Source organism: Eriocheir sinensis, chromosome 40, assembly GCF_024679095.1.
Source record: "Eriocheir sinensis breed Jianghai 21 chromosome 40, ASM2467909v1, whole genome shotgun sequence".
NCBI lineage: Eukaryota > Metazoa > Arthropoda > Malacostraca > Decapoda > Varunidae > Eriocheir > Eriocheir sinensis.
In genome coordinates, this window is record NC_066548.1 from 7066047 (window position 1) to 7090883 (window position 24837).

The following is a 24837-nucleotide window of genomic DNA, read 5'->3' on the forward strand; positions in this document are numbered from 1 at the left end:
GAAACAGGACGAAATCTTCAAGTTTTAGTGCATACAAGCAGGCAGGAGTGTCTCTAGAGTGATTTGGTCGAGGATTCAAGGTAACTTATATAAAATAGCACCATGCGTGCACTTTGAAAACGTTGTGTAAAAAATGGCAAATTTGCGTAACTTTAGGTTGAAATCTTTACGTAAAATGAATGATAACTGTAGGATAGTGAAGTCCACAGTTTTACGTATTAGGAAACAAGAAATGTACGTTTAGTTAGTGCCTACATGGCAACTCAGCTCAGTTCCCGCGTCGCCTGCATTTGCTCAAGCTCGTCGTGTTCTTCCCCGGGGACGTGCAGGCCGACCTGGACCGGGCCAAGGCAGAGGAGAAGGAGGACGACGAGGTGATCTTGGCCCAGCTTGCCAGGGAGCTGGCCGACGACCAGCCGGACCCGCCGACGGACGAGTTGCTCCTCGCCGCGGTCGGCAACTACGCCGGCTACCTGGCCAGGAAGGTCCAGGCCAACTCCTCTGTGGCCGAGTGCTGCAAGCAGGAGCTTGCCCAGCAGGAGGAGATGAAGATTACCGTGGAGCTCGAGAGGGGCGACCCGCCCTCTGTGATGTTCGACGCCCTGGTCGAGCTGGTCGACAGGGGAGAGCTGGAGACGGGCCGGGCGGCCATCTCTCCCAATGGCCCACATGGCGTCCTTCGGGATGTCGCTGTGGGACTCCCTGATGTGCAGGGAGGACAAGAAGGAGCGCAGGTTGAGGTTCCTCTCCTTGCCATGCGCCACAGGGACGGGTTCAGGCACCTCCTGGAGTTCCTGGCGGCCTCAGACCCGACCTTGCAGGGGTACAGGTGCCAGGAGGCACAACCTGGCCAACACCATCTTGCCGCACATCAGCAGGTCCCTCTTCAACTGTTTCGGTGCTAATTTCCAAGGACGTGACCTCAGAAGCGAGGAAGAACAAGGCCTTGAAGCAGCCGACCGGCAGGAAGAGGAGCAGTATCGAGGAGGGCAGGAAGGAGACGGCGAGGAACAGGGACGTGTACAAGTCCAGGAAACTGACCGGGGCCCACAAGTCATAGGCCAAAAGGCTAAAGTGATTGTTCAGGGACGAGGGCCAGATAGCCGGCAAGACGTGCTGCGGCAATAGTGACATCGGAATTCAACCAAAATAAGTTGTGATTGTATATAGAAAAATGAATATTTTGCTTTTGTTGAGTAAAATTAAGATGTTTCTGCATGCTTTCCTCAAGTATTAAGTTTCTAATGTGAAAATTAAGTGATTTATTAGATGTTAAAAACTTACGTAAAAAATTGCACTAAATAAAAAAAAAATATGTAGCTATTTCGGGCAAAAACTTATAAGATATGCTAAATATTGCTATTGATTCTGAAAATATAAGTGATTATCTCTGCATTTGGTTATGTTTGTGCATCTAGCGTAAAATCTGAGGATTTTATAGCCTTTTTAAGTTTTGTTATACTTATATAAAAAACAATTAATCGGGATTTTATTAGGGAACGACTTTGAATTTTTTAATACCGCTGCTCATGGAGACTCATATATGCCTAAGGGAGGTGCCTGTTTTAGTTTCAGGTCGCTAGCTGCTTTGGTTTTGAAAATATTTAAATTTTAAATTTTTGAAAATCGGCCCCCTGCGAATCGGCCCCGCGCCCCGTTTCCCGTCAAGAGATTGTGAAGTCTATGAGTTACTGTAAGTGCTATAATTTCAAGCCTGTCAACTGCCATTTGGGCACATTACCATCTAATCAGTGGCCGTCAGAAGGAATGTAGCGTTACCTTTAAAAGACTTTACACTTCCAACCAGTAATTAATTCCACAGCCTAACCTATATCTTTTACGAGTTTAGGACTATTGTCACCGTAATAGGCTACTGCCTGGAACCCTGGCGTCCGAAGAAGTTACTGTTACAGCAATCTTTTCGAACCCAGATTCGAGTGCGTCTTCGCGTGGACTCTTGGAGCGTCACCAGTCCGTGGAAGGCTGCGGGAGATCACGGATGTAGCAGTTTCAGGCGGCATCCCACGGTAAAGTGAAGTCTCCCAAAGCACTATTGGCCATGTTGTAATTGACAAAGTGCCTAGACACAGCCCAGCCCTGCCCTCCCCAGTCTTGCCTTGCCGTCACCTGTCGGTAAGTTACTCTTTTATAGGGGGTGAATCTTGTTTGTGTGGACCATATTCTACCTCTACAGTGTAACTGAGGATTTTACATACAAAATACCAGTTTGTATGTCTCCGCCAGTTCTTCTGCCCCGCACAGATGTTTTCCATATAGAAGGGCCTTGTCAGCCATGTTGCCTCTTTGTATCTTTTATAGATATTTTCATGCTGACTGCTCTTCTGAACTTGCTGGATGCATACCTCCCTCTTCCGCGGCCCCGCTGCAAACTACTTTCTACTCGTGCTCATTCCTATATTGTCCAAATCCCTTATGCAAGAGTTAACCAGTATCTCCATTATTTCATCCCCTTCACTGGTAAACTCTGGAACAACCTTCCTTCGTCGTGTCATATGACCCCAAGTTGCGGCGCAAAGAAAAACACCACGGAGGCTGTTTTTATCACAGGAAGTTAGAGGGTGGAGGGGGCGGGGGTTAATGGGTTGCCAGACTTGAGAAGTGTTCAAATTCGTCCGAGGAGAGATGACTAAAATGTCTTTAATATGCCATGTCATGTGAAATTCAAGCTATATTAAATTTTCTTTTCATAAAGCTACAATACTTCACTCCTGCTCGAGATAAAACAGAGGGTCAAGGTTTCCTTCCTACCATTTTATCTTTTTATTTTCATGGTGCTACCTACACATGTATTAATAGTTGTATAATCACTGTCCTGCCTGGGGGTTGGGATGGCATGTTTCTCCCTTGTTTACCTGCAACAATAAACTGTCAATCAATCTTTTCTCATTTTCTCCCGTACGTGCGGACCTTCTTTCTCTTATTTATTAATCTAAATTTCTTTCTCCCTTTTCTAATGTTTCTCTCCCTTCGCTGTTCTTTCCTTTCTTTTTTTTTCTTTAATTTCCTCATCCTGCCATCTATCTATTATCTCTCACGTCTTTAACTTTCCTTGCACATTCCACTTCCTCCTCCTCCTTTTCTTAATTGTCCGATTATAGAAGAATCCCCTAAAGGGTTTGTTATACGAATATTAACAATGACTAATCTATTTTATTTATATAATCCTTACATACAATTATATAAATCCCTTGGAATTGCAAAAATAAGACTTCTATTCAACAATTGCCCACGTCTTAGAAATCTTATCAGTGTAAAATTATTTTAGTCTGCATAGTCAAAAGTAGGTTAGTGTATATACTTTCATTTTTTTCTGAATTATAATTAAATACTTAAAAAAAAGCTCAGGATAGGTGTCTTGCTGAAGGTGGCAAGTCTTGCTAGAATCGCGTTATTATTTTTGGAAGAATGTCTTTAACAAAACAGTCAAGCATCAATCTACTGATTGATATAGTTTATTGAAGCCAGCACAGGCAGGTCCCAGTGGCAATGTGGGCGGTAGGCACTAATAGCAGGACATGCTGTAAATATGCATCTTTTGATCTATAAATATATATTCTTTCTCTTCCCTTTTGTCTCATGATCATCTTTCTCCCCTTTTTTCTACCTTCTCGCCAAGTTTCTTCCTTATATCGATCTATCTTATCAATTCATCTTCTTTCTCAGTTCTTACCTTTCCTCCATTTTTCTCTCCTTGCCTCCTTATGTCTTTAATTTATTCATCTTTCCTTTTCTCTATCTTCCTTTCTCTCTTCGACCCTTTCTTCTTTATTCTTCTCTGCTTTCTTCTTTCCTCCTTATATCTGTATCTCTTATTTATTCAGTTCCACTTCTTAATCCTTTCTTCTCCCTCCTTTCATCCATTTTTCTCACTTGTTCTCCTTCCTTTTTATCTCAATATTTTTCTTTCTCTCTGTTCTCGCTATTTTTCTTTCTCTTCATCTATTATCTACTGATTTTCCTTCTTGTCTTTCTCTTTGTTAACTTTCCTGGCTTGCATATGTTCCACCGCTTCCTCCTCCTTCCTTTCAATCTTCCTGTACTTCCTCTCTAAATCTTCTTTGTCGTCTTTTTTTTTCTTTTAAGTTTCCTTGCGCTTTCTCACCTCTTCCTCCTCTTTCTTATCCTCCCTTTCAATCGTCCTTTTCTTAATTTCTCGTCTTCTTTTTCTTTGGTTAACTTTCCTTGCTCATTGATCTCACCTCTTCCTCCTCCTTTTTTCTTTTTCTTCATTATCGGGTCATCCTCGACTCCCTACTTCAGTGAAATTAAATTTAGATGAGAATTTTCCCACTATTGTTAACAGGGATGTGGTAAGAAGTGTGGTGTTTGAGTGAATGAAAATGTGCAATACCTCATAGATGCTGAGAGGGATCGACTTGTACTTGGCAAACTACTTACAGCGCTAGTTGATCCAGATGAGTATGTCAGTCAGGGAAAATGAGAAGCTTGATAGAATACTTAACTATGTATAATCAATTGGCTGCCAGAAACACCAAAATTCCTTCATCTGAATTATCAAGATCCAGAAGGTTGAGAATTGTGGGATTTTGGTACCAGTGACCAGAGCTAATCTGAAAATTGTACGTGCAACAATGCTTGAGGAATTGAGCACATTCTCATAAGTACTCTGTAAAGAACCCTTCAAAACTGCAGAGCTTGCCTAGTGCTGAGTTTTTTTGCAACCAACCATTAGCTTCGTCACATAGCTAATGACATACCCATCCTGTTATATATTCAGAAACAAAGAAGTCCTTATATATAGGAATATGCAGTGACAGTCTGTAATCAGTGTACTGTGCTCTGCATCCTTTTGGACTGCATACAACTGGAGGATGCTTTCTCAATAGAAACTCAAAGTTGCAAAGTATATAATGCATTGGAGAGCCCCTGAGGTTGAAAAGCGTTTTTTCCCTTGAGGAGAGAAGTTTGAGAAAAATTAGAAGTTTCACTGCCGGGTATGCTGGGAATTGGAACAAAATATAGGTTCTATCACTTGGGAATAGCTGTTTCCTAAGGAAAGTTGTGCGAGAGTTGTTGAGGACATAGTGTCATTTAAATACAAATAACTTCCGACTTGCTTACCAAGCCCTGAAGCAGCTCTGCTGTGAGACTTCCATTTCAGGTGAGTGCTCTCCAAGCAGCGGATGGTTCCCTCATGTCAGTCATGTATGAACTGGAATGGAAAATTTGGTAATTTTTCTGCCACCCCATTTGGGGAAGTTCCCAGGAGGGTGCCATGCATCTTCCCCTCTCATGTTTGCCTTGTAGTGGGAAGCTACAGGTGTTTAGTTGATGCTCTTGTTTGAGATAGATTTTGAACCTATGAGCAAAACTACAATATACTTTTGTCTATTGGATGGGTATGGATACTTGAGAACTAGGCTTTTGGTGTTTCCCATGCATGATGACATCGGCAGTGATGACACACATGGTTGGGTGGCAGCAGCGCAGCTGTTAACACCATAATGATGCAGGGAGGCAGTTTTATCAATTCTCTACATGTGCATGTGTTCTCTTCTTTGTATTAAATTATTCTTGAAAAATGATTTTCATATTATAATGTTAATATGATAAAATAATGTTGTCTTCAGTCAGTCAAGACTATAGTTTTTGAAACAAGCAAAAGTCACACAACACACGCACAACACTCACTCACCTGCTTACAGCAGCAGCAAGGTTGTTGTGCTGCAAGGTTGTTGTTGATTATGTGTAAACTGTGTTGTCCACATCAAAATCTAATACAAATTTTTCTTTTTCCCTTCATCTTTATATGCATTTTTCTTACAGAATGAGGGCCAGACAGAAGGGAATTTCATCCATATGGTCATATCAATGGCCTGTCGTGGTGGGGTCTTGCCACTAGACCGATCATGTCCTCAATAGTGAGTACTGACATTCTTTAGTCTACAGAGGAATGTAATAAAATTCATTAGTGTGTTCTATGTAATAATGTATTTTGTTCACACATGAGTATTGACACTGATAAGGTTTGTGTAAGCACCTGCAATGCAGACTGACAGGCACTTAAATACATGAGCTGTACAGACATGTGTGTTAAAATGAAACACTTAACTTGATAAACAGATCTTGGAATTTCCTTCATAACAAAAGTGACTTAATTCAGACTAAGGAATTGTGATACTGCAGGTAAAGTCTTTACTTATCTCATTCTATCGTTAAATCTCTGTAACCCGACACAGGCAGATCTTTTCCTCCAGAGTATTTATATATGTATATATATTATATATATATGTATATGTCCTTACTTTATACAATTCTGATAGAAATCAAACCAAGGTTCAACTCAGTTCTATAAACTTTACAACAGTTTGTTCAGCAGGTGGGAGGGGGAGCAGAGACAGCTGCTGGGGTCAGTGTTAGATGTCAGAGCCTTCAGTTTACAATGACTGTCACTTCATCTAATTCAATGCCTAGGATAAGAGAAACTTGTATATCCCCTGCTTGCTAAGGCTAAACTACAATATATATTTTTAAAGTATTCAGTATTACTGATGTCACTATCGCAAGCATGTAGGCACACTCCACCACATGATGGTGACAGCCAGCAGGTGTCTCTGTCTGCCTGCTGCCTCACACACGGGAACTACACGTATGCAAACCAACCCGTGTAAGATACTTAACACTCCCGATACAGAGGGCTAATAATGAGTCCATGTGTGAGGTGGCAGCAGCAGGCCCCAGGCAGGTTATCACACACAGCTTCTCCTATATACAATAGGTTATATATGTACTGCTCTAGGCAATCTTAATGAAACTTAAGATATCTGATTGAAGTTACAGACAGTTGAGAGAACATAACAGATAACTATATTGATGCTGTGAGACACTTTACACTTTATTCTAAAAGATTCTACATTAATATTTATGTGGACCTTCGGGCCAAGTTAGGAGATGGTTGTTGTGACCCATTACCTGCTATAGCCAAGGCTCTCTCTTGTATGCTGTGATCATGGTGGGCACACAAAACAGACTACAAGCTATACATGCTACTGTCATCTTGCACTTGCCACTTGTATTTTTACCTTCCTTATTTCCTTTCAGGTTGCAGCAGTAGGCCAGGGAGCAGCAGAGGCCTCCCTTTATAACACCAAGACCACTTTGGTGCAGACTGTGTTCCATAGTCTGAAGACAAAATTACAACACCAGTATGGAAAAATCAGTAATCCAATCTTAAAAGGTATGATCTTGCAGCCAGTTCAGGCCTCCCTGTCCTAACCACAAACCTCCACATCAGCTATATGTTGAGAAGGGAGCTGCCATTGAGATTCTAATTCATTACAGTGGAGCATATGGGAAACATGGAATATTTAAGTACCGATGACATGCTGCCAAATACCCTGCCAGGATACCATGCAATGCCAGGGGCCCCTGGGGTATCCTACAAGGGATGCAAATGGTGTGTAGCACCCTGCCAGGAAAAACACTACTGAAAGTCCTGCCTGGAGGACACACTCCTTGGATCCTTGCAAGGACGCTGCAAACTACAAAACTTGCCTGACCGTCAAACAGATCCTCTGACCTTTGAAAGGAATGTAGCTCATGGTATGTTACTTAAGACATATAAGTATAGAAGTAATGAAGTACATGAGGTACAGAATGACTAATATCTGGCTGCCCTACATAAACTAATACAAAAATATATCCTCAAATATAAAATAAGTTACTGTTCAAGGATGAGGGAAAAATAAGTTAAGAGATGCTGAGACTTGGACAGTAATGGGTTTACTAGTATTTGAGTGACTGAGGCAGATTCCTCAAGACCACATGGATGTACACAAAAAGACTCAATATACATGTACAGCTTAAAGCTGCTTAAGAAAAGTCTTCATCTGGTCTTTAAGAAGGGCCGAGTCCAAGCTCTGACCTGCCCCTGTTTCTGGAATGTAGGCACCAATCCACCCTTGTCCCAAGCAAAGAGCTGAAGCAACCACCCATTGTCAATTCTGAAATAGATGCAAATTTCTATAGTACAAGAGAAAGTTCAGAGTACGAGGCTACTCAAAGACACTCAACAGGGAGTAAATTTGAGGCAGTGATGCCTATTTATTAATCCCAGATAAGAGGGCCTGTTGAGGCAAGGATCTATAACTGGTATCAATCACACCATCTTATAGGCAGAGGGAGGGAGGATTTATGAAGGATATGTCTGCCTTTATCCTGTTTCCTATAAATGTGATGCACTTACTGCAGACCAATCTCTCTTAAAATTTTGCTACTCCCTCCCTCACTGCCTTAGACCAACGCAGCTGCCACTAACTATCAAGTGGACAAAATGGCACTTGTTCAGGATACATTTATCAACTACTTTCACTCTGCTGTTATCCTTTCATATGAGTGTGCCTCTTCCTCCTCTGCTTCAGACTCGAGCAAGAGAGTACTGCCTTCACCCAAGATGATTTCCTCTTGTAAATGGATATCCTCTTCTTGGGAAGGGGAGAGGTCCGGTGGGAGCTGTAGACGGCGTAGTGCATCTAAGGGAGACATTGGTGTTGCAGGGGTAGGAGGTGCTAGGGTAGGAGTGGTGGGGGAGCGATGCAGGGTATAGGAGGGCGGAGTGTCACACGTAGGGGAAACCAGCGCCTGAACCTGCCGTGAGGAGAAAGGACACCCAGCAGTGGGCGGTGCACTGGGGCTGGCCAGGTGTCTATGGGGAATCACCTCACGCTCTGCAGGGCGCCACCACAAGTCCTGAAAGGCAGTCAGTATTTGAGTACCAAGCCAGTTTGTTGAGAATTTGTCTGCACATGCTAGTACACATTTTTCTACTAGGTTTTTATCTCAAAACAATCCATACCAAATTGGATATGAACCTTTCCCTTGTCCCCCCTCAATATTTCATAGTATTTTCATGTCCACAGTGCAAGGAAGTAAATACACCAGCAATCCTTGAAGGAACCCTACACAGTTACAGGTGATCCTACATGGACCTACAGTATCTCACTATGTACTGAATCAGCATACTTGAGATCAAAACAAGCTGTAAAAATCCCCTATCGAAACTCATTGATGCTCCACCAGCATGGGAAGTGATAGGATACAGTCAGTTGTTGACCTGGAATCCATGAACCTGGACTGCTCTGGTCTCGGCAACTAAAGCAGTGAAAAGGCAGGAGCAATAGATGGACAAGCATTTTGCCTGGCCCATTGAGGAGTGTTGTTAAAGACATGGAGTGTTGTTAAAGACATAAGGGCCCATTCCCTTTTCAGATAGGGATGGCTGCCTCCTCCTTCCAGTTGGGAGGAATGGTATGATCATGGCTGTACCTCCATGTTTGGGGAGCTCTGCAGTGATGTACAATTATCAGCTGCCATTCCACTGGACTGACTGCTAGCCATGGGCAGGGACACAGAAGGCAAAAGGATAAATTTCCTGGCCACCATAGCCTTCAGTTATAATATGAACTTGTCCCTAAACTATAAAACCGAAACAATAAAAGTTTTTACTGTAAATAAGCAAACATTTGAATGACTGCAATCGCTGGAACCAGTTATGAGGTACCAAAAGTCCTATAAGAAACAAAATGCACCGGTATAAAGACTTGCCTAAATGGAAGGTGGGTTCAATAAAAATGGCCACACACCTGCAGAGGTGAGTCCTCATCTCAGGATTCGGCAGAGCGAGCCTTGCGGCCAGTGATGGTGCCAAGGACGGAGCGCAGTGTGGCTGAGATGGTGCGTGGGGTGCCAGCCCCTCGCCCCCCTCGCCCCACTCCAGGGTGAGCATCGAGACACTTCTGGTACCGCAGCTGCAAGGAGAATTGGGGAGAGTTAGATTTCATGCTGTAATCAGCTTATTCACATCACTAAAAAAGCCAGTGAGAGTTTATTATGCTTATTATTTAAGCTCATGATTTAATTTTACACAAGGTAATCATTTTTGTTTCCCACTGAAAATAAAGAGGCTTCATGGTTAAGTTTTAAGAAAAATCATGCACTTTAAAGTGGTTAACTGCGTGTATTACCAATACACCAGCCCAATCATAACACTGGTGAATGACATCTGCCACAATTAAGATGCTGCCAGTCCCTCAATGCATTAATTTATAGTCGGCAGGAAACTGTCAGTAAGAGGACCTTGTCCAAACTGTGTGAGTAGGTAGTTTTAGGTGCAAAAATTTGTGCAGGACACAAGTTTTGAGATGTCTAAGGCAACAGGAAAAGTTTCACCAAAATGGCTGAGAGAATTGGTTTGAGTGGTGGATGAATGGAATAGACTTGGCAGCCATGTTGTGGGTGCCAATACCATAGATACATTCAAGAAAAGGTTGGATAAAGTCATGGATAGTGAGGTAAGGTGGGGTTGAGATTACAGGAGCTGCCTTGTATAGGCCAACCGGCCTCTTGCAGACTCCTTATGTTATTAAAGGGCAAGAAAATACTCTGTTCAGCTAAGAAGCCATGTACATTGTTCAAAGGCCTAACAAGCTCAATATTCTATCATGTCCAATATATGGTACCATCTCCTGTTCATACAGTGCTCACCAGGATATTTTGTAGGGCTTACTCAGCATGTTTGAGCTCATTAGCATTGAAATTACCATCAGTTTTCTAGGTAGTTTTCCTGAAAAATTTACTTTGCCTCTCTTCCTCCTGTGCAACAGTCCTCTGTATGGGCCCAGGTTCCTAGAAAGTCACTACCCGACTTAATTTATCAAGTGTTTTTAAGGCATTTATCAAGTGTTTTTGAGGCAGAGTCGTCCTAGAATGGAAATGCTTACTGGTGCAATCATTGGCAACCTGAAGTATTTTATGTTTTAAGGCACTGTGATGCAGGGTTCTTGAGGCTCTATAAAAAGAGTACTTGACTCTAGTTTGGAAGTTGGAATACATACTGCAAATGACGGCTTTTTGGTATGAAGTAGCATCCATCCCCATAAATAACTTGTTATAAAACGGAAATGGAAAAAAAAAAATCACCTATGCCATGTCACTGCTTAACTGATTACTTAGAACTACAAGGAAATACTGTACTATATGACAAAACTGCTATTGTGCTGCCAAGCCAGTGAGTTACACACAAGAGATGCAGCCTCTTTGACAGACTGGACTGGTATGGAGGACACCTGGGCAGTGGCCTTTTGTGACAATGGATGGAGGGGTTCAGTGAGGGGTGATTTAAGATGATGGTTTTATTACAATGAAACCTGAGAAGGGCTGAATTTGAAGTTATGTTCATTTATCTTACTTTTGTTATTTTCCACGCTTCGATGAAAATTGTAAGGAAGAGATTGAAAGGAGTGATGCAGCTGCTGTCTGTCATGTCTGTTTTATGGACCGAGTAATGTTGTGTGCATGTGTTAAAACATATCATTCTTTTCAGTTCACTTCTCAGCTAACTTATTTGTCTTGATTCACTGTGGGCCGGTGGTGATTAGTCTCCTCTATACTACTCTTCCCTAAGACTACTGTGTATGTGTAACTTTCTAGGTATCTGTTGCCACTTGCCCTAGTAGTAGTTTCAACTTAACCTGTACTGGCACTCCAACCCCTCCCTCCCTCCACACACACACACACACACATAAGCAACCAGTGTGCCAATGCATCACTGGTGGTCTCCCTGCGACACCATTTCCCTCAGTCTCGCTCTCATGCATTCTGAACCCATACAGTGTCAGCCTTGGGTGAGCAAACACGTCGCCTTATGTTGCATTAATGTGTAATTTCATGCGATGACTTGGAAATTGTTTCCATGTGCTTTCTTTTTCCTCACCTCAGAGCTCAGGAAGTCAAACTAGGGAGGAGGAAATTTGTTCATATTATTTTTCTTATTTTTTCTATGTAAATTCTTTCATGGTTATAGTATGAATTTTTAATACAGTACTTTTAAATATATAATTAATTAATTAATAGAAAAATCAAATGTTTAGCCACTCATACAGCAACACCTCACACTTTAGGGTATTATTTCTTGCTACTCAACAGACTCAAGGTACAAATTAAATTGTGATACATTGAGACACATATGCCTACTGATGTACCTTTATAATAACATTAATGTGTGTGTGGCTTCATGTATCTTAACTTTGGAGTGTTTACTTTGGTAATTTACACAAATATACACACTCAATAGTATGTATTCCAGTGCTGTGTGTTTTTATCAACAGCATGCAAGAGTTGTAGAAAATGAAATTAAGTAATTAGGGTAAGGTTATAGAAGGTGGTGAGGGTGAGGTCTGACGCTCAAGTCCTGCTGACAACTGACAAATCTTCAACCACCTCTAGTTTTGCCAAGAAACATAATGGAGTTGCAAATAATGAAATGTCTAAATTATAATAATTATTGGTATAATTATTAGTAGTACTATTGATACTGTAGTCCATTAACTTCAGCTAGATCCCCAGACCCTACGTGAGTAATTTAAGATGCTAATGACTGGCTGCTGTGTCTGAAGTCTCCATTGCCCAACACGCTCTTGTAGGTTCAGAAAATATTCAAATTCGTTTATTTAGCTTATCTGATATACAATAGGCAAAATTTGGTAGCATTATTGTATTAAGCAGTGGTTGTACAACTGACACGATTTTCAAAACTCCAAAAGTTAAAAAAGTAATTACAATGAGAAGTCAGAGAATATTATGTAATGCTTATGCCACTTTTTACTTATAACTGATACTTTTAGCAATTAGGGAATCAATTTAAGAATAAAATATTTGTTCTTGTGCATAAAATCATCCTGAATATGCTAGTAGTTTCAGATTTTAGGTAAGGTGACATAAGAGGAGACAAGTAAGGATTTTTAAAGTGGTATAAACATCAAATGATATTTTCTGCCACATAATCACCATAACTATTTTTTACCTATTGTTCTGGAAATAGTATTATGGTTGTACAATCACTGCATGAGCCAATATACCATCTTGTGTGACCGATGAGCTAAGTAAGGAACTATGAATAAATTTCTAACCAAGGCGAGCGTGTCGCAGATGAAAGACACCCCACCTGCCAACAGCAGCATCATTACTTAGGCTAAGGATCCAGCAAGTGCTGGGAGGGATCCAGGGTAAGTGAATGAACTAAAGTGGTACCATAATAGTAATAGTAACACTTGAGTAGCTGTAAAACTAATAGTAGTAGTAGCAGAAATCTAGTAGAAGGATTAAAAGTATTTGCAGAGTGCTAGTAGTAGCAACATAATCAGCAGCAGTATTGTAGTCTAATAAACTGAGCTCAACCCATTGTTGCGCTGGTAAAGGTGCTGCTGAATGGCTCGTGGTGGGTGGCTGGGGTCTGACATCTCCGTCGGCCAACACCCTCACGTGGGTTCAGAAAATATTCACTTTTTTTATGCCTGTTACACAAGATAGGCAAATTTTATTTAAATAATTGGATTGAGCAACCACAAATATAGCTATTTTAAACTACACAGGGAAAAGGGTATACAAAGTCATAGAATAACATTTAATGTGTAAACAAAGTTTTACTTGTAATTTGAAGGAATTATGGAATAAATTTCAGAGTAAAAGTTTAGTTCTTTTACAATAAATCATCGTGAATACAAAGGTAGTGTTTAGATTTAAGGTAGAATTCAACATGTTATTCTGACTAACTCACTGTAATTACTTTAATCATGCCCTGTCCAATTTTGTATACAAAGTTTGCATATTTTGTTTGTTAGTTGTGACGGAGACGTCAGAATCTTAGCTCATCAACAACCAGTCAGCAGCGTCCTAACTAACGCGGCCAGGGACTGATCCACTATTGGGGGATCCAGCTGACGTGTGTGAACTACAGCAGGGTTGATGGTAACAGCAAAAGCAGTAGGGAAAGTATGGTAAGTCTCACTCGCTAGCATGTATAGATATAAGAATAACTGTACTCAAATTCTCCATGATGTTTTACAGAACCATTGCATGCCCCATGAATTTCACACAAAACTCCTACAAATCCATGTATTGATGCAATTCTCAGTAGCCATAATCATCCTTATTACTATTGAAGAGAGGAATTAGGGATAAATTAAAATAATGAATGTTACAAAATATTTAAGTGCAAATGTTTAAGTAATAAAGATTTTCTAGGTATGAACCTTTATGTACTAAACACTGTATGGGTGTACAAGCTTATCTTCATTCACTTTTCACATGTCCAGAACATCTCGGTGCCATCCTTCACCTGTCAAACTATCCCACAATCCCCTGTCCTTGCTATTACCCCATATTAAATCTTTCATACACATCCTCATTAATTAGTACCATTCCATCTTGACACCACATGCTCCACGTATTTAGCTCATTTTCACTCCACTCAAGATCATTGAATTTGGCACACTGTGACAACTCCTCGTATGTGAACTTTCTTTGAGTGAGGCGTGACTTGTGATATGGTTGGATTTCTCAAATGGATCCGTTTCCTTTATATGTAGCTAAAGTTGTTAAATATGGATATGTATTCTTAGCTATTAGAAAGATTTAAGAGTGACAATGCAGCAACAAAGAAATTTAAGAAAATGTATGGATGCGTTTCAGAGCAGAGATAAACCGTGTGTAGGGAACGCTCTCCTCCGTGCTGCTTGGTGGTCACATGCACTATCAATCAGACTGTATAACCACATCAAGTCATATACCCAATCGTGGGGGATTGTATATAGGTTTTTGCTTGAGGTCTTATAAGGAATCGACCATCTAACAAAGGTTGCCTATGTATATCATATGTCGCCAATAGCTACTTCCACTATAACATTCACAATCCAGGCTCTTTTGTAGACTTTATGAAATGTTTGAGGATATTAGAAATGTAAATGGCTAGTCTTGTCTCAAGAGTAATGGTGACCACTGATTGACAGCAAGTCACTGTCTTGTATTACTATTAACGGTGAATTGAATATTTAGTTCATACTTCGATTTCCTATTCCAATAAAGTATTATATTTTGCATTAGAAAATATAATTGCTGGCTTCTACATCTTGCATCCCTCCCTCCTTTCCTTCCCCTCGGCTAGCCAATGGATACCATGAACACTGTTGTCATAGCAATCTTCAGGTCAAAGTAATTCAAGTAACGTGTGCTTCAAATAACTTTTCCCTAAGAATGACAGGTTTGTGTATCTGGACAATATCTGTACTGTGATCAAGACAAAGAAGTGTTAAGAGTTATTGCTTTCACAACTAACAGCTTTACCCAGGGTTCACATAACCTTGTTTTCTTATAGGTTTTTCACTTTGCCAATCACGATTTCACTAATAGTGGTGATCAATACATACAAACTATGTAAAAATGATGGATTACCATCACAATTCTTAACTATGTAGTTACTGTGAATGAAGTGGGAAAAATGGATGTAATATTGAGGTATGAAGAGTCCATGAAAGTCATGTTAATAATCCAGCACAGTGTTACTTAAAACAAATCTTCCAAGATTCACTCACTTTGCATGCTGCTTCAATGGTCTTGCAGAGTGCGCCTGTTGATGGCTCACAGAAGAACACGTGGGCAATGAACTGGTCCTGGGCAGTGTGCATGATGAAGGCACAGTGCTTCACGTCACGCCCAATGCCAAGGAAAGATAAGAAGCGAACTCTGCATTCAGCAATCTGCTTTCCATCATCCTGGGGAAAGAAAACATTGACTTTATCATTCAGTACAAAGGAAATGCTGTCTATGAAAAATATTCATTACATGGAGAGTCCACTTAAACATTATTTTTCTCTTCAGCTTCTCGTGAAATTTGAAAGCAGTGAGTGAGAGTATGAATGTAAGGGCAGCAGGGAAGGAAATTCATGAAATGTCATTTTTCAGGAACCAATTAAGACATTATTGGCAATATCCTACTGTATGGTTAAAATACTAAGAACATTTAATCCACTTGAGCTCTGGTGGCCTAGCACTGCTACATCAAGTGGATTTAATGTTCTTGGTCTTAGCTGTATTTTGTATTCTAAATATGAATTTCATGTCTGGATTTTTTTGTAACATTGCTATCCTTACTTCATTAAATATAACATTCTATAACATAAGATACTGATTTATTAATCTAGAGGTATGTGATGCATGACAGAAAAAGTTTATGATATGTATATGTGTATATATTTTACTAAAATTTTGGTATGCTGTGTACTTATGAATATCAGTTTTGAATGATCATAGTCCAGCTGCAAGAAATGTGCACTGACGGAAATAAGTTCACGTATGTAATAACATTGTTTTTAAATCTCAACACCAGTGTCTGGCAATCTGCAAGTGACATGTTGCCCACTTGGTGCCTTAAGTGGTGAAGATTTTCTGAAATACTTGACCAATTGGGCAATTAAGACTGAGAAAAAAGAGTGTCTTGGCCTGCTGCAAGTCAAATTTGGGAGGAAATTTACCGATACTGTAAACTATGTACCTAAAATATTCAGGATGTTTATCAAGCCATACTAGGTCCTGGAGAAAGTGTTGAGAAAAGTTTCCTGTTTAGTAAGCATATAAATTAATATAGCACGTCATGTTAATGCTGTAATGAAGAGAGATGTGCATGACATGGAGGGGTATGAGGCCAGTGGTAGAGGCAGCAGGAGACTCACAGTATTGGTGACGGTGACGGTGGAAGGTGCAACAGCCACGGACACGTTCCTCCAGGGTGGTGGGTTGGCCTCCACCACCCTGTCAATGGCTGAGTTGAGGATCTCCATGCCTGAGGGCCGTTCTACCTGCATGACGCCACAATACTGCACTCGCATCACTTTCTTGGGCTCTTCCATGGGTGTTGGGAAGGACTGTGCTGTAAAAGTTTCAGACATTAACCTAAACTAAATCTTGAACAATTTTTCCAGGAATTATAAATGACTATCGCTTTCATGTCTTGCTTAAATGAAATACAAATCTGTTACAAAGATTATGTATTATTCATTTAACCCAGTAGCTGTGGAGATCATGTTTCTTAATGGTCCCTCTAAGCGAAAAAAATGAGAAAAAATCACCCCTCACACAAACCATTTCATAATATATATCAAAGCATTTGTGATCAGGTTATGTATCATCTATTTTTGGGGGGTTTATATCATGCCACATATTTGGCCCGTTGCTGCTACCAGGTTAAAAGTAGTCAACAAGAAAATGCATATCCTGCTTTGGTAACAGTCAAGGGAAGCTTCAGTAATGTAAAGAAAAGTCAGGAGGAGGAAGATTATTCACAAACTACCCACAGAACACATTTGCACCCTGCCCTGAGCACATCATGAAGCATCAGGAAGGTGGGGATGGAAGCACACGTCCATTGTACTTTCTTTACTCCTCGCGCTAAAAAGTTACGGTTCAATCACACTTTCTCTTTCATGTGGGGAGTATCACGACACCTCTCCAACCTGTTTTCATTACACTTTGGAACTTCTACTTTCTCTTTGTGGGAACAGTGCCTTTTTTTTTTGTGTGTGGGCACTTGAACTGTCACCTTTGAAATATAACTCTTCTAATGCTATCCAACACTACAAGGGATAAATGGGTACTAACCTGAGATGATTTGTGGGTGACGGTGAGTCCGGCGGTTCTCGGTAGGGAGGTTTGTGGGGCGGGTCAGTCGACTTCCTCCCCCCCCTCCCCCTGAACCTGGAAAGAAAGGATGCCAAGCTTCAGGTCTCTGATACGTCAACTCTCTCCAAAAAAAAGATTCATAAATTTACATGTAATTCTGTGCATGTGACTGAAGAAACAGTATCAATATGCTCTTTTGCACTACTACTCTGAAGCCTTTCAAGCTTATCAAGAAGACTGGAGATTAGTGATTGATACCATTCTGAGGCCTCAATACGATTCTTATTTATTGATGACGAAAGTTACTGCAAAAGTTATTGCCTGCCTCATACATATGCAGCAATAGAGTTCTACTTAGTTCTTTTTTCTATAATTATTTAGCAGCTTGAGTAATTGTTCATAGTACTTATATCATTGCCAAACTTGCTTTATGATGACCTAAAATTCCATGTCTTGAGTTAACTTAACAAACATGCTACAGGAAGTTCCACGCCTACCTGTGTCGAGAGGCTTGTTCAGGTTTTGCTGGAGTGAGCGTTCAATCATTATCTTCTTGCAAATGTCCCTCAGTGTGTTGGCGATGGTGCGTGCCGGAGTGTCACATCGGAACACGTGGCACATGTGCTTCCTTGATACCCGGTCCCGTGCAACATATGCAAAGTCCCTGCAACACATACACTTGTTAAGTCATCATATGCTGTAAGGGGACTGGGTGGCTTTAGTTAGTATACACAACATGCAAGACCTTACCAGCCACATGGAAAGGAGACAGACCAAAAATAAAAATGAATAGTATATGATAATAATAATAACTGTTCAAATTATCATTAATACCACTAGCTGCTGCCATGTATATTTGGGCCACAGTGTTCTCTCCACCTTTCTCTTAAAGTGGTCTAGAAGTTCTCACTATCATTTGTGAAGCTGTCAATTACCTGGTGCCTGCCATAACATAAGAGTCTTCTGGAGGCCACCAACAGTCCTCGCTATCCATGAATTAATTCAATCTCTAGAAGGTATCATCACATTGACACTTGCCACAAGGCTGTTAAACCTGTTCAATTCACTCCAGGTAGACATTTTTTTGTCTTTTTTGTTAAATCAAATAAGCTTAAACCTACCACTGTGTGTCCTACTCTGTCCTCTTACTATCAGCTCCTTATTTTCTTTGCCCTTGTAAATTCAATCAGGTCTCCTTGTACTCTTTGCCTCCTAATACAAGTTTTTCAACCTGTGAACAGCTTTGGTCATCCTCTGCACAATCTAACATCTCTCGCAATCTATACCTGCTGAAGGGAGTGTCATTTAAGTAATAATCATGTGAGGAGTTATTTCTTCCTACTCTCTTGACAGAACTCAATCTGTCACTTGTCAGACAGTAATATAATTGAAGTTAATAATAATAAAAAGGATATCCAATATATAAAAAGGTGATACACAAGCAAGTCATATTGATTATAAACTAACACCAGCTTAAAAACAATTAGTTTTTAAACATTTAAAAAATAAGGTAAAAGAAAATGCCCAACTATAATGTTACTCAACAAGAGGAAATGTAAAGATATTTCCATTCGTAGAAATAAAGCAAACACACAAAAAAGGAATCACTAGAAACACAATAATCAAGTGATGCTGAAGCTGGCTGGTGCAGGACAAGGACATGGTGGCTCTCGGCCGTGAGAGTGAGGGAGTTCATGGGTTAACACACGTGCCTTGCTGCATCTTACTAAACTGCTTGACTTTCACCAAAATGCATGAAGTTAGTCTGAATTTGGAAACTGGCTGAAGTCGGCAGTGGGAAATTTCAAGAAACAAATTATACATAACTCCCATTTTGTGTTATGGAACATGAGGCCCAACAATCTACTCCTTCAATATATACTACTTTATGTAATAGGCGGCATTCTTAAAATCTCACCACTGCAGAATGTTATAACAATAATAGTAAGGATTAGTGAGGATCTCTATGAATGCAGCAGATTCTTTGCATCATAACAAATGCATGTTGTACTCGAGTTTGAAGTGAATCAGGTAGACGAGCAACAGCAACTCTGAGGCAAGGTCAAGGGCGAGCTGTGTGGGTGCCAGGAAGGGTGAAGCATGCGTGTGGTGTTGTTGTTCACCCAAGAAAGAGGAACAGCATGAGGGAGGGAAATGTCACGCCGGGTTATTAAACATGCAAGGGAGGCGAGAAAAAGTGTTACCTCTCCCTGGGGTAGTGAGCCACGCCGCAGCAGTCAGGGGAGAAAATAATCCATCAGGAATAGTCTTATATAAACACGAGTATCTATCAAATATATGAACACAACTTTACATGTACGAACTGGTAGGTATATATCAGGAATATGATGTGGCAATAATACAATAATAATATATGAATCTCTAAACAAACTAAACTGCAATTTTAGGAGGAAGTCAGTAACATTACAAGATTTGATGTGAAGAAATCTGTGACTGTCTCTGTGTCTTCCCCTTTAAACCATCACACTAATGTGGACTAAAATAAATCACTTCAACAAAGCTAATTTCACTAAGTAGACTGCGGCCTGCGAGGTAATTACATGAACACCGCTACAGCGTTAACACCTAAAATACACATGAAACCTCACCCTAGTAGTCGAAATCACTATCTTACTAACCAAACAGTAAAGCAAGATTTTTTTTCTGGCACAAATCACCCTAACCGAGCCCTTATTATCACCTTCTTGAAGTCCCTCCATTGCCAGAGACAACACGTTCCTAGCTCTTAAAAACACAGCAGAGGAATGAAGTACTGGCGTTACCAACTATCCATGAAATTTCCTGTATACAATAACACTAGAAAATGATGTGGCTAAAGACAGGTTGATGAAACACGAGCCCGGTCGTGTGAATGACCTCAGAGTCCCACGCCCCGCCCCGCCCCGCTCACCTGCCGTTGTCCCTGCCCACGCCCCACACGCGGATGGTATGAATGGGCTGCGTGTTGAGCACCGTCAGGTTCTCGGGGTCCACCAGCTTGAGGGAGCCTTCGTCCAGGTCCATGAAGAGGTCCTTGCCCTGAAACAGCAAGCCGTGGCATCACCTCAACAGATGCGAGAAAACTGTACAGCTAGACACCCGATCCATTCTCGGTAATAGTATTTTATGTCTCTTCTATCTATCTGCTCCTTCCACATGTATCCTTAGTTGTATAATCACGCTATGTACTGCCTGGGGGTTGGGATGGCATGCTCCTCCCTTCTCTTTTGTTGTTTTACTTGCAACAATAAACTATCAATCAATCAACCAATCAATATCTCGAACACATGAACGACTTTTGTCCCGTCAGCCTTCCTCCCAACGATGCCAGATTGTCGTACTCCGCCTCTTATGTTTGCCGTTTTCCGACCCCAAAAACCGCTTTCATCACCCAAATAACTGCCTTCATATATAGTTAGAGTTAAAGTAGTTAATTATTGGCTCAGAAACCGGTAAATACGCGGCTCTGAGTACGATAATCTGGCAACGGTACTTCCTCCCCTCCCCGCCTGTAACTGCTATGGCGTATTAACAAGCATGGTTCACAGACTACCGTAGACTCGTTCAATTTATCTGACCTGGCACACAAATAAAAAGAGGCTTAATAGGTACAAATGTTACACTAGAACACATTTATGGAAGGTACGAGTAAAGAGGGACAGCATATTTAGTGACCAGATTCAAAGCCTCGCAGCCAACACTTAACTAGGGGTGAGAAAATCCTTTAATGCACGTAAACTTAACAAGCTCTCCCGTGTTAGTAATAAGTTAATGACGCGCACTGAAAGAATGAAGACGAAAATAACAAGTAGTAAAGATTAACCCAGTAGCTGCGGGGATCATGTTTCTTAAAGGTCCCTCTAAGCGAGAAAAATTAGAAAAAAAATCATCACTCACACAAACCATTTCATAATATACATCAACGCATTTGTGATCAGTTCATGTATCATCTATTTTGGGAGGTTTATATCATGGCAGAAATTTGGCCCGTCGCTGCTACCGGGTTAAAGAGGTCCGATAGAGGAGAAATTAGCGATCCTTGGGTTTTAATAATACTGAACTCTTTCCTACCATGTAAAGGAGAGGGAGAGTTATACAAACAAATAAAAGGAGTCCTGTCAACTCATCTGGCGCGCAGTGGCGGCTGAAACAATATTCGCTGTTCGGTGGTCCCAAATATTTGAACCTAACCACTCTGTGTGTGTGTGTGTGTGTGTGTGTGTTACAAAAGGATACGTTATACCAGTTAAAATTGAATGACTCTCGCGTAACCCTATCAGAGCTCGGGGAGATTCTTCAATTCTACATTAATCAAAACATTAGAGGGCGGTGAGGTATGACAACGAGCAAACAGCAAACGAAGCAGCGAACCGAACCAGCGTATGAAGCGAACCGAAGCTGAGTAGGGATTAAAACGACTCTTGCCAACGTGACGCGAATTCGATTTAGATAAAAGTTCCCGTGAGCACAAAGGAAAAAGTTGGGAACGGTGTTTGCTCGGGGAGGATGGAGGAAAAATGCTAATACGATGAGGAGGAGGAGGAAGAGTGAGAAAGATGAAGCAAGAGAGGGTTAGGAAAGGTAAGAGGAGGAGGACTTTAAAATTATGAAGTGCGTCGGGATGTGAAGAACAGAGGAAGAGGTACAAGGAAACAGGGCAGGAGAGGGAGAATATGCAGAACAAGATTAAGCAAAGGAGGGTAGAGAGAGAGAGAAAGGGGGGGAAGGAGAGATGAAGACAGGCAGCGATAGAATGAGCAGGAAGGGAGGGAGGAAAAGAGATGAAAACAGGCAGAGATAAGACCAGGAAGGAAGGAGGGAGATGAAGACTGGGTAAAAAGAGCTGGAACATGAAAGAGGTTCAGACAGGCAAGGACAGAAAGAACAGAAAGGCGGAAGATGAACCAAAGAAGGGAAATGGAAGAGCAGGAAGGAGAAAAGAGATGAAAACGGACATGGATAGGAAGAGCAGGAAGAAGGAAGAAAACAAGCGGGGTAAGAAGAGTAGAAACTAGAAAGGAGGATTAGATGAAAGAAAGAAGGATAGTAAGATAAAAAATGGGGAGGAGATAAGGACAGCCATGGATAAGAAGAGAAAAAAGAAGGAAGATAAGAAAACAGGCGGGGTAAGAGGAGTAGAAACGACGATATTAGAGAAAACAAACCAGAATAGGAAGATAAGAAATGAGAAGGAGATAAAGACAGCCATGGATAAGAAGAGAAGAAAGAAGGAAGATAAGAAAACAGGCGGGGTAAGAGAAGTAAAAATGACAATATGACGAAGCAAATCAGAGATAGAAAAATCAGAAGGGAGGGAGATAGACACATATAACAGGCAGAGGAGATGGTACTTACATCCCCCCAGCAGCCCACCACGTCCAGCACATCACGCCTGCCGACGGAGAGGTCCACGATGCAGCGGTTCACGGCCTTGGAGGAGCGCTCGGGGGTCAAGTCCTCCTCAGCGATCTCCACCCAGCCGAGGGAGCGCACGGCGAAGCGGATGGGCCGCCCGCCGCTGCCCTCCGTGATGTCGCTGCGGGCCGGGTAGCTCCTGCGCCTGTGTTGGGAAGGGTCAATATGAGTGAGTGGTTGTTTGGTGGTTAGGGTGGTTATGGTTATGGTTGTTCTCTCTCTCTCTCTCTCTCTCTCTCTCTCTCTCTCTTTCCTTCCTTCTCTCTTTCTTCCTCTCTCTTTTTTCTTCGTATGTATTTTGAACAATTTTTTGCTAATAATTTTATTTTTTAAAAGTCTGATCTCTCTCTCTCTCTCATCCCTCTCTTTCTTTCTTTCTTTCCCTCCCTCCCCCCTTTCTTTCTTTCTCTCATTCGTTCTCTCTTTTATTGTGTGTGTGTGTGTGTGTGTGTGTGTGTGTGTGTGTGTGTGTGTGTGTGTGTGTGTGTTCCCTCTCACCCCTCTCTCTCATCCCTCTTTCACCCCCTCTCTCTCTCTCACACCCTCCCCCTCCCTCCCCCTTCACTGCTGCATGCCTCGCCCCATCGCCCGCCGCTCCTGAGGTAATGGCGCGACAAAGCAATCAACAGGAGGCAATAACGGCCCTCACGGTAGGCGGGACACAGGGGCGGGGCGTGGAGGGCAGGGGACTCACTCACTTGTAGGCGTTGTCGAGGGCGGCGGTGCGAGGGCGGGAGTCTGAGAGCTCGGAGAGGGCGGAGGAGGTGTTGCTGCGGGTGACGGTGCCGCCCACACTGCCGCTGTTCTGTTGGTGGGTCAATGAGATGGGTATTAGAACCTATACATGGATTCTGAACTGCTTTATTACCCATTATCTCCCTTTCTCCATGTCCTGATTCCTTTAGCTATACACATTCAGAACTTCTTTACTATTCATTATCTCAGTTATTCCTTTATACGTTCTTACACCTTTTCCATCTATTCTAAACACCTTTATTTACACATTCAGAACTTCTTTACTACCCATTATCTCAGTTATTCCTTTATACGTTCTTACACCTTTTCCATCTATTCTAAACTCCTTTACTTACTATTCTCCTCCTTTACTACTCCTTTGCCCATGGACATCCTTAACTATACTCCCTCACCCTCTTACTCCTTTACTCAACAACTCTCTTACTCCTTGTCCTACACACGTCCCTAATTCTTTCTCTATCTATACATGCCGCGACTCCTATTCCTAACCACACTTTTCTTTCTTTTCCTACCCACGTCCTTATCCCTTACCCACCAGCGTCCTTATCCATACCCATCCATACTCTTGGCCCTTCACGCCCAACCATCATCTTCACTAATCACTAATCACACACCTGTATCATTTCAATTACGGGATACCGTCTTAATTAAACCCATATAACCTCACTTAAGGAGTATTCTATTCCTAAGCGCAGCAACTCAGCACGCTCAGAACACTCGGTATCCTCACCTCCAAAGCCATTGCATCCTCCCGGCGCTCATCTCACCTCTAACGGCTGTGTTACCTGCGAGTTAGGAGTTAATTGGTTGGTTAGTGGAGTGGCTCACCTGGTCTGGCTCTCTGTTGCGACGCTCGGCCCGGAGAGGAGCGGCGGGCACCGTCTGGGAAGGCTCCGGCGGCGTGCGAGTGATGGTGCCGCTCTTGATGTGCCAGTAGTAAGGCCCATCGTTGTCTGAGGGGAGGAGGAGGATGTTATGTGATGGTTCGTGATGGTGTGTGATGGTGATGTGGTGAATCCTCGTTTTAATTTCTCACTAGGACCTATTGATGTTTTTTTTGGTAAGGAAGATAGTATAGATATGAGTCTTGTTTAAATAGTAAGGGTCATCGTTGTTTTAGGATGATGAGGAGGATGTTATGTGATGGTGCGTGATGGTGATGTGGTGAATCTTCGT

General features: G+C 41.7%; 1 protein-coding gene and 1 long non-coding RNA gene across 3 annotated transcripts in view; one reads left to right on the forward strand and one right to left on the reverse strand.

The window, feature by feature from the left end:
- Positions 1–1964: 1964 nt before the first annotated feature.
- LOC127009296 (uncharacterized) lies at positions 1965–7185 on the forward strand. The gene is made up of 3 exons (XR_007761780.1): positions 1965–2133; positions 5809–5903; positions 7084–7185. It is a non-coding gene; the product is annotated as an uncharacterized LOC127009296 (long non-coding RNA).
- LOC127009295 (uncharacterized) overlaps positions 5955–24837 on the reverse strand; it is an 80684-nt gene continuing 61801 nt past the window's right edge. The window contains exons 7-17 of one of the 2 annotated variants that reach the window (XM_050882245.1): positions 24490–24614; positions 23604–23710; positions 22846–23050; positions 20402–20529; positions 17988–18154; positions 17470–17565; positions 16545–16741; positions 15408–15587; positions 11753–11773; positions 9624–9788; positions 5955–8730 (exon numbers count right to left, since the gene is read on the reverse strand). In XM_050882245.1, coding sequence (XP_050738202.1) covers positions 9645–9788; positions 11753–11773; positions 15408–15587; positions 16545–16741; positions 17470–17565; positions 17988–18154; positions 20402–20529; positions 22846–23050; positions 23604–23710; positions 24490–24614 — 1370 coding nt within the window. In that variant the 3' untranslated portion in view covers positions 5955–8730; positions 9624–9644. The remainder of the gene's footprint in view (positions 8731–9623; positions 9789–11752; positions 11774–15407; positions 15588–16544; positions 16742–17469; positions 17566–17987; positions 18155–20401; positions 20530–22845; positions 23051–23603; positions 23711–24489; positions 24615–24837) is intronic. The other variant, XM_050882246.1, reaches the window with a different exon arrangement.